The sequence below is a fragment of the Erythrolamprus reginae genome, unplaced genomic scaffold (assembly GCF_031021105.1).
Source record: "Erythrolamprus reginae isolate rEryReg1 unplaced genomic scaffold, rEryReg1.hap1 H_5, whole genome shotgun sequence".
NCBI lineage: Eukaryota > Metazoa > Chordata > Lepidosauria > Squamata > Dipsadidae > Erythrolamprus > Erythrolamprus reginae.
In genome coordinates this window covers 473,877-488,726 of record NW_027248506.1, presented here as the reverse complement: position 1 = coordinate 488,726, position 14,850 = coordinate 473,877, and the positions used below count along the sequence as shown (strand labels likewise).

Genomic DNA, 14,850 nt, shown 5'->3' with positions numbered 1-14,850 from the left:
TGCCAGACTGACATATTTCAGCTCCCTGGTCCAAAGCCCAATTTTTATTTTATTTTATTGTATTTTCAACGGGGGGAAATGCATGTTCTTTTGGAAACAAGAGAAGCCCAACCAACTCTCCAGTAAGCAAGAATATTAAAAAAAATAATAATAATTACCTCCTGTATCAGGGAGCACCCGAGATAAAGTATTTCCCTCTTGGTTGATACGTTGTAGACAAAAGGAAAATTACAGAAAGAGAACAACCTCTCTTCTTTTGGGAGAACCTGTATGATGCAAGGGGGGGGGATTGAAATATTTTGAAACAAAAGTATATCTCATCAAACCTCTAAGAACCTAAGAAGAGCCCTGCTGAATCAGGCCAAAGCCCATCGAGTCCAGCATTCTGTGTCCCACAGTGGTCCACCAATTGTCCATGGGGATCTTGGGCAGAAAGAGAAGGCAAGAGCCTCCCTTTCCCTTGACCCCCAATAAATGGTACTCAAGGGAACCCTGACTGCCTCAACCAACATAGAGGCGGCACATCGACATCCATTTCAATGACCACCATAGATAAACTTGGCATCCATGAATCTGTCTAATCCTGCCTTGACGCTATCCAGGCTGACGGCTGTCACGGCCTCTTCTGGAAGGGAATTCCATCAACCAAGGACCCTCTGGGTGAAGAAATATTTCCCTTGATTTGTCCTCACTTTCTTACCTGTGAGCTTTAGGGAGGGCCCCCTCGTCCTAGTATTGCGTGATAGAGAAAATAATTTTTCTCTATCCACCTTTTCTATCCCATGCATGATTTTATACACTTTGATCAAGTCACCCCTTAAACGCTGTTTTTCAAGGCTGAAGAGACCAAGGTGTTGCAACCTGGTTTCATAAGGGAGGGGCTCCATTCCCTTGATCATTCTTGTTGCCCTTTTTTGCACCTTTTCCAGTTCCATTTATATCCTCCTTGAGTTGCAGTGACCAGAACTGGACACAGGACTCCAAGTGTGGTCTCACCATCGATTTATACAGAGGCAATGCAACATTTACCGACTTATTTTCGATTCCCTTCCTAATCAGGCCAAGCATGGAATATACTTTTTTTACTGCTGCTGCGCACTGGGTTGACTGCCTTTGTCCCTTTGGCTCCCAACCTGCATTCATTTTATTTTATTTTATTTTGCTCTTTTCGAGTGTGACACTTGCATCAAGCAGGGGTTTCCACCTTTTGTCGCTACCGGAACACTCCTGGAGATCAGCGCAAGCACGGTGTGCATGCACCTCCTCGGAAGCCAAATCTCATGTGAGTACACATGCGCGAGCGAGATTTCGCTGACTTTTGCTGATACTTTTGCTTCCGCGCAAAAGGGCTGATCTCACATGCAAGAATGTCCTCGCGCAAGATGTCACTTTCGGCGCATGCGCAAAAGCCAAATATCATGCAGGCATGCACATGCATGCGTCGGGGCATGAAGATGGGTGTGAATCTCTGTTTCCATTAACGGATCACCCACTACTGACTCCCATGCTTTCTCCTCACTTTCTGCAGCCAATAATAATAATAATAATAATAATAATAATAATAATTATTATTATTATTATTATTATTATTATTTATTAGATTTGTATGCTGCCCCTCTCCGCCAACTAGGGATGGTTCACAGCAACAATAATAACAATACAGTGTTCCCTCGATTTTCGCACGGGATACGTTCCGAGACTGCCCACGAAAGTCGAATTTCCGCAAAGTAGAGATGCGGAAGTAAATACACCATTTTTGGCTATGAACAGTATCACAAGCCTTCCCTTAACACTTTAAACCTCTAAGTTTGCAATTTCCCATTCCCTTAGCAACCGTTTAGATTAGTACTCACCATGTTTATTTATTAAAGTTTATGAAAAAAAATGTTTTTTTAAAGGCAGACGAAAGTTTGGCAATGACATATGACGTCTTCGGGCGGGAAAAACCATGGTATACGGGAAAAACCCACAAAGTATTATTCTATCCCTCTGTTCATACAGCCTGCTTCTGTTCTGTTCTAACATGGTAAGCAAAAACCAAACCACATTATGGATTACTGTGATGTTTAAACTCAGGTTTTCTTGATCAAAATACTTTCAACTGAGGAGAAATGGTGATTAAGCCAAGAATATATTCCAATTACTATATGCAAGGACATTTCACCTCTGTCTAAGCTTCGTGAGCTCTGACACTTTCCTTCTACACAAGGCCAAGAGACCAAGTTCCCTGCCCCTCCATGTAGTTCAAGCAGGAAGAGGGAGATTGTGATCCCGCTATATAGAGCGCTGGTGAGAACACATTTGGAATACTGTGTCCAGTTCTGGAGACCTCACCTACAAAAAGATATTGACAAAATTGAACGGGTCCAAAGACGGGCTACAAGAATGGTGGAAGGTCTTAAGCATAAAACGTATCAGGAAAGACTTCATGAACTCAATCTGTATAGTCTGGAGGACAGAAGGAAAAGGGGGGACACGATCGAAACATTTAAATATGTTAAAGGCTTAAATAAGATTCAGGAGGGAAGTGTTTTTAATAGGAAAGTGAACACAAGAACAAGGGGACACAATCTGAGGTTAGTTGGGGGAAAGATCAAAAGCAATGTGAGAAAATATGATTTGACTGAAAGAGTAGTAGATGCTTGGAATAAATCCACAGTAACTGAATTTAAACATGCCTGGGATAAACATATATCCATCCTAAGATAAAATACAGAAAACAGTATAAGGGCAGACTAGATGGACCAGGAGGTCTTTTTCTGCCGTCAGTCTTCTATGTTTCTATGTTTCTATGTAAAATGATACTTACATCATTCTGTACCCATCTAGTAATATCTTCTCGTAAGTTAATTTTTTGAGGAATTTCATCTATGCAGAAGGTGCTTTTTTGCAGTGGGCACTTAGCCTTCATGTTGACCTTGAAGGAAAATATTTATTTATTTTGTCAAGCAATTATAGGGTGATAATTTGTACAAATTAAACATTAGATAAGTAATGATAAAAAGTAACCAAAGAAGACAATAGGACAGGGACGGTAGGCATAATGGTGGGCAAATGCACGCTCCTTACAGATCTCTTAGAAAGGGGGAGAGGTCAATTGTAGATAGTCTAAGGTTAAAGGTTTTGGGGTTAGGTCAAAGCCATGGATTATATATCAAGAGGTAGTACGCAATTACTTCCAAGTCACCAGACATACCTTATACAGCATTTTAAGCACTTCGAGCATACCAAACCATAAAGTTGCTTTGGGAAAAAATTCATAACCAGGCAACGTTTTTGACACGGGCATCTTCAACATTTGAACTATTTGCTCTAAAAATGGGCCTGGCAACAAGGACCAATAATTTTCTGAAAGAAAGATATTTTCAAGTCATTAAAAATACCGACAGAATTAGTCATATGCTAAATAAGCCAAACTGATGAAAATCCTCAAGAATGATAATAGGCACTACTTTGAGGAGGAGAAAACCAATCTTTTTTGGGGGGGCGGGGCGAGGGTATTATTTTTTTTTGTTTTTTCCTCCATACAAACTTTTTTCAATACGTTTCAAAATACCTTCAGGTTACAATTAAAAAAATATCAAATTAATAAAACATATATACTACCCCCCACCCCAAATTACTGGTTCCAAATTAATTACTTCTGGTATTCATCAAACCTCCCAATCTTGACCTCTACTTTTGTCAGCTAGATATCCAATTTTCTTCTAATTAAATTCCACACTGTTTTCCTTTAATCTTACTAGGTAATTTCATCTACCTCTTGCAAGTTCAAGTAAACCATTATGCCTATTCCCTCTTCTTATACATTCTCCTAAAAAATAACTAACTACTACCTCTTATAAGCTAAAATAAAAAAGACTTATAAACTAAAAAAAGAGAAAGAAAACATAATAATAAGAAAAAAAGAAAAAAGAACCAAACACTATCACTGTTAAAATTAAAAACAGAATCAACAAAACAAAAACCATAACTATTGACTGGTCCATTATTTTAGATCCTAATTTCTAGACATTTATCATAGTATTATAATCATATGACATATTATGAAAATCTATCAAAACGTCAATACAGTGGTACCTCTACCTACAAACGCCTCCACTTATGAACTTTTCTAGATAAGCACCAGGTTTTCAATATTTTTTTGCCTCTTCTCAAGAACCATTTTCCACTTACAAACCCGATCCTCCGAAACTGTAACCGGAAAAGGCAGGGAGAAGCCTCCATGGGGCCTCTCTAGGAATCTCCTGGGAGGAAACAGGGCTGGAAAAGGCGGGGAAAAGCCTCCATGGGGCCTCTCTAGGAATCTCTTGGGAGGAAACAAGGCCTCCACCCTCCCTGTGGTTTCCCCAAGCGCACACATTATTTGCTTTTACATTGATTCCTATGGAAAAAAATGCTTCTTCTTACAAACTTTTCTACTTAAGAACCTGGTCACGGAACAAATTAAGTTTGTAAGTAGAGGGACCACTGTATTTTCTTTGTCTTTTACTCACTGTTTTTCAATGTCAGAATCCAGAGGCATCCAACTTTTCCAAATTTTCCTCCTCACCTCTCTTTGTTCTCCTTTGATTTGTCTTTCTTTCTATCCACTTTTTGAGAAGTTTATGTGAGTTTTTTGGGGGTTTTATCAACTTTTCAAAACCTTTTCAGGTAACCCTCCTGTGGTTGCATCCAAAACCTCTGGTGATGCATGCATAATCCCAATTGTGCTCATATATTGAGGGCTGTATAGTGTTCCCTCGATTTTCGCAGGGGATGCGTTCCAAGACCGCCCGCGAAAGTCGAATTTCCGCGAAGTAGCGATGCGGAAGTAAATACACCATTTTTGGCTATGAACAGTATCACAAGCTTAACACTTTAAACCCCTAAATTACTATTTCCCATTCCCTTAACAAACATTTACTCACCATTATTACTGATACTCACCATTGAATAAGACAGTGATCCTGATATTTATAAACATAATTATTTATTAGCAATAATTATTTTTTTTGTTATTTATTTGCACAAACTATTAGTTTGGTGATGACATATGACGTCATCGGGTGGGAAAAACCGTGGTATAGAAAAAAATCCACGAAGTATTTTTTAATTAATATTTTTGGAAAAACCGTGGTATAGGCTATTCACGAAGTTTGAACCTGCGAAAATCGAGGGAACACTGTATAGCCATTGATATTTTTTGGCTTGACATTAATTTTGTCAGTCAAAAGCACTTACCGTATTTTTCAGAGTATAAGACACACCTTAATTTTAGGGGAGGAAAATAGGGGAGGGATATAATATATGAACCGGGGCTCACAGAATGTGCGAAAAGAGGAGAATTGTTCCAAACTCACCAAGAATGTTGGAAGAGCCCTTGCTCAAGTTTATGACAGCTTTAGCAAACATTACATCTAGTTGTAGAATTTCCCATGTTCCTAAAGCAACACAGCACTCAGGCAGCAGAAGAAAAATAGCCAAAGCCTCTTGGTGAGAAGAACTATGTGGCAGGGCAGGGAACAGGTGGACCATTAGAGAAGAGTAGATCTGTTGAAAAACAGTAGTTAGAGCTGGCTACAGTTCTATCCAGTTTCAAAAGAAAATATAAACAGAGATGTATCAGAGGGACAATTGTTGCTCTGCCCACGTCTGAATTACGGTCCATTATGGTGTCGCACTAGGTTGCGTGATCAGATGTGACTTTGCCAGAACTGAACTTGTCTTAAGGGAGAAAATATTGAAAGGGCCTGCCAGTTGCGACCCTACTTGGACCGGGAGTCATTGCTCACAGTCACTCATGCCCTCATCACCTCGAGGCTTCACTACTGTAATGCTCTCTACATGGGGCGACCTTTGAAAAGTGTTCGGAAACTTCAGATCGTGCAGAATGCAGCTGTGAGAGCAGTCATGGGCTTCCCTAGGTATGCCCATATCACTCCAACACTCCGCAGTCTGCATTGGTTGCCGATCAGTTTCCGGTCACAATTCAAAGTGTTGGTTATGACCTATAAAGCCCTTCATGGCACCGGACCAGAATATCTCAGGGACCGCCTTCTGCCACACGAATCCCAGCGACCGGTTAGGTCCCACAGAGTCGGCCTTCTCCGTGTCCCGTCAACTAAACAATGTCGTATGGCGGGACCCAGGGGAAGAGCCTTCTCTGTGGCTGCTCCGACCCTCTGGAATCAGCTCCCCCCTGAGATTAGGATTGCCCCCACCCTCCTTGCCTTTCGCAAACTCCTTAAAACCAACCTCTGCCGTCAGGCATGGGGGAACTGAAACATCTCCCCCTTGCCCATGTTGTTTTGGTGTTAGATTGATTGTATGCGTGTTTTTTTAATATTCTGGGGCTGTTTTTTATGAATTTTTTAGTTTAAAATTGTAATTGGATTGGTGGGTATTGGATTTGTTATTATGTACTGTTTTTACCCTGTTGTGAGCCGCCCCGAGTTTGCAGAGAGGGGCGGCATATAAATCCAATAAATCTAATCTAATCTAATCTAATCTAATCTTGTCCTGTGAGGTTGAGGTTGCATGGATCAGGTACCAGGCCTTCTCTGTGCAGCTCCCATGTTTTAGATCAGTTATGGTGAACCTTTTTTCCTTTGGGTGCCCAAAGCGCGTGTGCGTATGTTATCACACGGGTGAGTGCTCACACCCATAAAATGACCTCCTCCCCACATAGAGGCCCTCTGGAGGCCTGAAACAGCCCATTTCTCAAACTCTTTTTTTAAAATAATTTTTTTATTGATTTTAAAATATAAAACACACACGCAACATTCAAGTGCCCAGTGATTTGTGCCCACCACCAAACAACATTCACACCCCTCCACCAAAATTTGGGGGGTATTTCTTATATCTACCATTTTAACTCAAGAGCAATATATCTATTTACATATTATAAAGTGATTCCAATTTATTCCTTGTGGCTTGGTCTCGAATTCTACTAACCATATATCCTCTTACCTTGTCCCATTGTCCCATCAGTTCTCGCAAATCAGTTTCATTAGCCAAGTTCATCCTCTTGTCCACATCTCCCGAACTCTAGTGGGCCTGATAGGCCTGTTTTTGGCCCTCCCCAGCTCGAGAGGCAAAAATGCCCTCCACCATCCCTCTGGAGACTCCGGAAGCTAAAATGCCCTCCTAGAGCCTCCGGTGAGCCGAAAATCAACTGGCCGGCATGCACATGCACACTGGAGCTGAGCTAGGGTAACCACAATAACACAAGAGCCCACAACAGATATAAGCTTAATATTAACTGTTCCAAATTTGACTGTAAAAAATACAACTTTAGTAATCGAATTGTCAAAGCGTGGAATTCGCTACCGGACTCTGTAGTATCATCCTCTAACCCCCAACACTTTATCCTTAGACTATCCATGGTTGACCTCACCAAGTTCCTAAGAGGTCAGAAAGGGGCGTACATAAGTGCCCCAGAGTGCCTACCATCCCCTGTCCTATTGTCTCTCCTATATCTCCTATATCTTCTCTTCTATCCTTATATCTTTTTCTGCTATTCTCTCATAGTTTTATTTCAATCCTTTATTTTCTCCTCTATTCCCCCTTTAATGCATTCTACCTGATTATATCCTCTATAACCCTCATTGTGTATTATTGTGTACTGGACAAAACAAACAAACAAACAAATAAAAAAATAAAAAAAATAAACTGCTTGCGTGCCAGCGGATATGGCTGCACGTGCCACCTGTGGCACCCACGCCATAGGTTCACCATCACTGTTTTAGATAATTCGACACATAAAGCTTTGCGTAGTCACCTCCTGCTTGGTTTTCCATGGCTTTATTCCTCTTTGTTTTTAATCTTAGTGGGATTATGGCATCTGTTAGGATAGTAGCAGGGGTGGGCAGCAGGCAGGACGGGGTGGAACGCAGTCCCGCCGGCGGAAACGAAGCTACGTGTGTAGCTCCATCTGATCAGCGGCAGTCACTTCCTGGATTACTGGCCTCAGCTCAGCTCTCCTTTTTCCCCCTTCTGCTGCTGCTGCGTCTGCGCTCTTTGCTTTTCTCTTCTTTCCTCCTTCCTGGCCTCGGACAAGCTTCTCTCTCTCCTGCCCGGCTCCCCTCCAACCTCACGCGGCCATCTCCCACCGGAGGTGCAAGCAGAAGGCCTGGGTGGAAGCGGCGTTGGCAGCATTGATGCTTCTGGCAGCACCCGTTCGCCTAGTTAGGCAGCCTGATTTGGGGTTGGCGACCCAGGAAGGAGAGCGCGGGAAACGCGAAGCAAATATTCAGCCCAGCGAGTGACACTGGTAAGGTTGTATGTCGAGGACTTAACAGTTCTCTTGAACGATGATGATTGTTCAAGCCACTCCCACCTGATCACATGGTTGGCAAGCCACACCCACAAAATAAGCCACACCCACAGTGTGGCAGTAAAATTTTTGTCTGCCCATTACTGGATAGTAGGCAGTGAAGGTCTGCTACCAGAACAGTAAGGTATCAATTTCTGGGATGTGGGCACAGTTGCATGCCCCCGATGCGCGCACATGTGCCCCAGTGTGAAATTTTGCTTCTTTGCATCTTGGAATGCAGTATTCCAAGTGTGGCCTTACCAAGGCCTTATAAAGTGGAATTAACACTTCATGTGATCTTGATTATGTCTCTCTGTTGATGCAGCCTAGAACTGTGTTGGCTTTTTTGGCAGCTGCTGCACATGGCTGGCTCATATTAAAATGGTTGTCCACTAGAACTCCAGGATCCCTTTCACAGTTTCTACTGTACCACATATACTGTACCTGTGCATTTTGTTTTTTTTGCCTAAATGTAGAACTTCACTTTTTCACCATTGAATTTCATTTTGTTAGATAGCACCCAATGTTCAAGTCTCTCCAGACCCTTCTGTATCTTGAGCCTATTTTTTGGAGTGTTGGCTATTCCTGCCAGTTTGGTGTCATCTGCAAATGTGATGCGTTCTCCATCTATCCCTCGGCCAAATCATTGATGAACTGTTAGGACAACCTTCACACAACTGGAAATACCACTTGGGGGATCAGTCCATTAAGGATTTTCACCTCTCATCATAGAACAATCAACAAACTGTCCGAAGAGAAATAATCCCTATATTTTTCTTTACCTGGTCAGCAATCCAATCTCTCATAGTAAGTTCTTTCAAAACTCCTCTTGCTTCTTGAAGATTCACGGGGACATCATTGTCTATTGACCCAGCAGATCTATGAAGAAAAATGGAACATCTATTGTCTGAAGCTCAATCACAGGCTATCATTCAGAAATTTTATTCAGTGACCACCTACGTTATATTTCCCAGCTTTGGGGCTTTGGATCTTTCAAAGAGAAAATTGATTTATCAGGATTTAACGCTCTTCTTCAGATAAACCACTGGGAATTTAGTTACTTACCTACTTACAGCATAGAATCAGATAAAAACTGAAATAAGGATGTGAATGGAAAGGACAAATACCTCGTCTTACGAACTTAATTGGTGCCAGAAGGTGGTTCATAAGGCGAAAAGTTCGTAAGATGAAACAATGTTTCCCATAGGAAACAATGTAAAAGCGATTAATGCGTGCAAGGGGGGGGGGAATCAGAAAACGGCGCTCTGCTGGGTGCCAGTGCCCGGCTGTCACCTTTTAAAACAGCTGGGGGGCTTCTCGGCGTTCTCCCGAACCTGAACTTTTTGTGTTCAGGTTCGGGAGGCCGCCGAGAAGTGCCGCCACCCGGCTATCACCTTCTGAAACAGCCGGGGGGCTTCTCGGCGTTCTCCCAAACGCGGAACCCAGAAGTTCAACAAAAGTTCGGGTTACGGAGGCCGCCGAGAAGCGCCCGGCTGTTTCAGAAGGTTACAGCCGGGCGCTGCCGCTCGGCAGAGCACCATTTTTGCGATTAGCAGCGGCGTTTTTGGCCGATCTGGAGGCTGAAATGGAAGTGGGGAATCCCAATAGGGAATTCCATGGGCAGAGCTTTGACGTCACGAAGACGTCCTTCCTGGAGGCCACGTTTCGGCCGACCGGGCAGAGCGCCATTTTGCGATCGATGGGTTCGTAAGCCGGAAAAAGTTCATAACAAGAGGCAAAAAAATTCCAAACCCTGGGTTCGTATCTTGAGATGTTCGTATCACGAGGGGTTCGTATCACGAGGTACCACTGTAATGTATTTTATCTCCTTTTATATAGTTTGGAGATGATGGGGTGTTTCTTATTGCAAGATTCAAAGTAGCAATCGCGTGGCAGGGGTTTTGGCTCCTTATTTTCATTTTTTTTTTGAGATTCACAAGTTTGAAGATGACTGCAATTTTTCTTCCAAATATCTGGCAGGATTACAGGTCTGCAAACAGTGGGGATGTGGAAATCCTTTAATAATCTCAAGAGTCTAGTCCCTAGGACAATGATGGTGAACCTTCCTCCTCCCTTTCTCTTGTGATTTACACAAGAAGGGTGCTTTTATTTTATTTTATTATTTTATTCATTTGTCCAATACATAAATACATAGGAAGAAAAACAGACATGTAGTAATATATATAAGGGTGAAGTGAACTTAGAGGAGAGGATATATGAAAGGAAGAGAATATATAAGATAGGTGAAGGAAAGGAAAGACAATTGGACAGGGGACGAAAGGCACACCAGTGCACTTGTGTACGCTCCTTATTGGCTTCTTAGGAACCTGGAGAGGTCAATCGTGGAGAGTCTAAGGGAGAAATGTTGGGGGTTGGGGGTTGACACAATGGAGTCCGGCAATGAGTTCCACGCTTCGACAACTCGATTGTTGAAATCATATTTTTTACAGTCAAGTTTGGAGTGGTTCGTATTAAGTTTGAATCTGTTGCGTGCTCTTGTGTTGTTGCGGTTGAAGCTGAAGTAGTCATTGACCGGTAGGACGTTGCAGCATATGATCTTGTGGGCAATACTCAAATCGTGTTTTAGGCGCCGTAGTTCTAGGCTTTTTAGGCCCAGGATTGTTAGTCTATTTTCGTAGGATATTCTGTTTCGAGTGGAGGAGTGAAGGGCTCTTCTGGTGAAATATCTTTGGACATTTTCAAGGGTGTTGATGTCTGAGATGTGGTATGGGTTCCAGACAGATGAGCAGTAGTCTAGGATGGGTCTGGCAAAAGTTTTGTAGCCTCTGGTGAGTAGTGTGAGATTGCCTGAGCAGAAGCTGCGTAGGATCAGGTTAACAACTCTAGAAGCTTTTGTGAGAGATCACATGCGCGCTTGAGGTTTCAGCAATGTTTGGTGGATTTTTTTGCTTCCGCGCATGTGTGGAAGCAAAGGAATCACCGAAATCTCGCACACCCGCGCATCTTCTCGAGATTTGCTTTTTACGCATGCGCAGAATCAAAATGGTCACCCAGAGTTGCGCGCGCATCAGCACTGGTAGAGGCAGTAAGTTGGAACCGCCACCTGCCTGTCTCCTCTTGAGCAGGATCTACTATCAGCTGCCTGGGGTGATTGGTGGGCCACAACAGACTCCAATGTCCCTGCTGCCTACAATGAGGGCTACTCACCTTGTTTGTAAAAAGCTTGCTGTTAAACAAGGGGGTGAGGAGAAAATTTCTTCTATCTCCCTACCGAAAAGATAAAAAGGAAAGCCATTAATTAAACAATAGCATAATAGCCCATCTTTCGACTTACTTGGAAATAACTCCCACTGTGTTCAACGTGACTTAAATTAACTTCCTTTAATTTATAGTCTGAATAAAACACGAATTGGAAAAATATTGGAGGACGGAAGAAAAATTGGAGGACAGAAGGGAAAGGGGGAATATGATCGAAACATTTAAATATGTTAAAGGGTTAAATAAGGTTCAGGAGGGAAGTGTTTTTAAAAGGAAAATGAACATTAGAACAAGGGGACACAATCTGAGGTTAGTTGGGGGAAAGATCAGAAGCAACGTGAGAAAATATTATTTGACTGAAAGAGTAGTAGATCCTTGGAACAAACTTCCAGCAGACGTGGTAGGTAAATCCAGTGTAACTGAATTTAAACATGCCTGGGATAAACATTTATCCATCCTAAGATAAAATACAGGAAATAGTATAAGGGCAGACTAGATGGACCATGAGGTCTTTTTCTGCCGTCAGTCTTCTATGCTTCTATGTTTCTAGTTTCTGGCTGTGGATTGACGGCAGAAAAAGACCTCATGGTCCATCTAGTCTGCCCTTATACTACTTCCTGTATTTTATCTTAGAATGGATCTATGTTCATCCCAGGCATGTTTAATATTCAGTTGCTGTGGATTTACCAACCACGTCTGCTGGAAGTTTGTTCCAAGCATCTACTACTCTTTCAGTCAAATAATATTTTCTCACGTTGCTTCTGATCTTTCCCCCAACTAACTTCAGATTGTGTCCCCTTGTTCTTGGGTTCTCTTTCCTATTGAAAACACTTCCCTCCTGGACCTTATTTAACCCTTTAACATATTTAAATGTTTCGATCATGTCCCCCCTTTTCCTTCTGTCCTCCAGACTATACAGGTTGAGTTCATGAAGTCTTTCCTGATACGTTTTATGCTTAAGACCTTCCACCATTCTTGTAGCCTGTCTTTGGACCCGTTCAATTTTGTCAATATCTTTTTGTAGGTGAGGACTTCAACTTCCAGAATTCTGGGAGTTGAAGTCCAGATGTCTTCAAGTTCCCAAGGTTGGGAAACACTGTGATACATGCTTACAGAAAGACAATTTTCTCATCAGAAACAGGGAATGCAAGTAGCAACCTTTTAGCCTTCTGCCGTGCTTCGCTTCCTATTTCTGCCGACTTCCATTTCTCAATCAGTCCTCTGTCCAGCTGGCTGATCCTAGGCAGGGCTTCGAAAGAGGTGGCTGCATTAGCGCCCACAGGAGCCTGAACAAAGGAAAACCCAAGTGGAAAAGTTTTGTTACTAGGTCACGTCACCGATGCTTCATAATATAAACCTTCCCGTAGAAACTGGGGATGCAACTTTTGGGAAATAGTGTTTGCAAACATCATTGCAAACACAATTGCAATGAGAGGGGCGGCATACAAATCCAATAAATGAATGAATAAGTAAAATAAATTGCATGTCGATGAATCAAACAAAATGTCTACGTAAAGAGAAGAAACATTTGTGTGCAGTCAAAGAACACATTTCATTTAGGTAAGCTGGTACTTATTAGAAAAGCTGTACAGTGGTACCTCTACTTACAAACTTAATTCGTTCTGTGACCAGGTTGTTAAGTAGAAAAGTTTGTAAGAAGAAGCAATTTTTCCCATAGGAATCAGTATAAAAGCAAATAATGTGTGTGATTGGGGAAACCACACAGAGGGTGGAGGCCCTGTTTCCTCCCAGGAGATTCCTAGAGAGGCCCCACGGAGGCTTCTCCCTGCCTCTTCCGGCCCTGTTTCCTCCCAGGAGATTTCTAGAGAGGCCCCACGGAGGCTTCTCCATGCCTTTTCCAGCCCTGTTTCCTCCCAGGAGATTCCTAGAGAGGCCCCACACACGCTTCTCCCTGCCTTTTCCGGCCCTGTTTCCTCCCAGGAGATTCCTAGAGGCCCCACGGAGGCTTCTCCCCAACTTTTCTGGCCCTGTTTCCTCCCAGGAGATTCCTAGAGAGGCCCCACACAGGCTTCCCCCTGCCTTTTCCAGTTACAGTTTCGGAGGCTCAGGTTTGTAAGTGAAAAATGGTTCTTGAGAAGAGGCAAAAAAATCTTGAGCACCCGGTTCTTATCTAGAAAAGTTCGTAAGTAGAGGTGTTTGTAGGTAGAGATACCACTGTATAAACCTTTGAGAAGGCACAGATCCATGATCACTCCTCATTCATGTTCCTGTAAAAACTGGGGATGCAATTTTTGGGAAATTGTGTTTGCAAATATCATTGCAAGTTGATGAACCAAACAAATGTCTATGTAAAGAGAAGAAACTTTTGTGTGCAGTAAAAGAACACATTTCATTTAGGCAAGCTGGTACTTATTAGTATAGCTGTACAGTGTTCCCTTGATTTTCGCGGGTTCGAACTTCGCGAAAAGCCTATACCGCGGTTTTTCAAAAATATTAATTAAAAAATATTTTGCGTTTTTTTCCCCTATACCACGGTTTTTCCTGCCCGATGACGTCATATGTCATCGCCAAACTTTTGTCCGCCTTTAATAAATATTTTTTTAATAAACTTTAATAAATAAACATGGTGAGTAATGATCTAAATGGTTGCTAAGGGAATGGGAAATTGTAATGTAGGGGTTTAAAGGGTTAAGGGAAGGCTTGGGATACTGTTCATAGCCAAAAATAGTGTACTTACTTCCGCATCTCTACTTCGCGGAAATTTGACTTTTGCGGGTGGTCTCAGAACGCATCCCCCGTGAAAATCGAGGGAACACTGTATTCACAAAATGCAGGTAGTCCTCATTAATAGCATCTTCTACAATCTGGAGTAATACGATACTAGTAACTCAGCTGACTGATGGTTTGATAACGATGTTGAAGTCAAGACAGTTTACGAAAGAAGTGAAAAGATTACCTGAAATATCCTGACAAAGTTGACATACGCTCCGGCAAAAACTTTGACTCCCAAGAATTCTACAATGATATGAATATAAATGTATTATTATTATTATTACGGTATAATAGTTCATCTCACAGTCAAACCAAAGCTATTATTATTGTAATAAGTACTTAGGGAAGCCCACGATGGCTCTCGCGGCTGCATTCTGCACGATCTGGAGTTTCTGAACACTCTTCAAAGGTCGCCCCATGTAGAGAGCGTTACAGTAGTCAAACCTCGAGGTGATGAGGGCAGGAGTGACTGTGAGCAGTGACTCCTGGTCCAAATAGGGTCACAACTGATGCACCAGGCGGACCTGGGCAAACGCCCCCCTCGCCACAGCTGAAAGGTGGTTCTCTAATGTGAGCTGTGGATCGAGGAGGACGCCCAAGTT

The 14,850-nt window shown here is 42.4% G+C and overlaps 1 protein-coding gene across 1 annotated transcript in view; it reads right to left on the bottom strand.

Moving 5' to 3' along the window:
* The window catches only part of LOC139155730 (probable E3 ubiquitin-protein ligase HERC6), a 43,961-nt gene that overhangs the window by 19,047 nt on the left and 10,064 nt on the right, over positions 1–14,850 (bottom strand). The window contains exons 8-15 of the mRNA XM_070730998.1: positions 14,433–14,491; positions 12,674–12,801; positions 11,465–11,524; positions 9,079–9,175; positions 5,343–5,532; positions 3,197–3,348; positions 2,810–2,917; positions 159–266 (exon numbers count right to left, since the gene is read on the bottom strand). Coding sequence (XP_070587099.1) covers positions 159–266; positions 2,810–2,917; positions 3,197–3,348; positions 5,343–5,532; positions 9,079–9,175; positions 11,465–11,524; positions 12,674–12,801; positions 14,433–14,491 — 902 coding nt within the window. The remainder of the gene's footprint in view (positions 1–158; positions 267–2,809; positions 2,918–3,196; positions 3,349–5,342; positions 5,533–9,078; positions 9,176–11,464; positions 11,525–12,673; positions 12,802–14,432; positions 14,492–14,850) is intronic.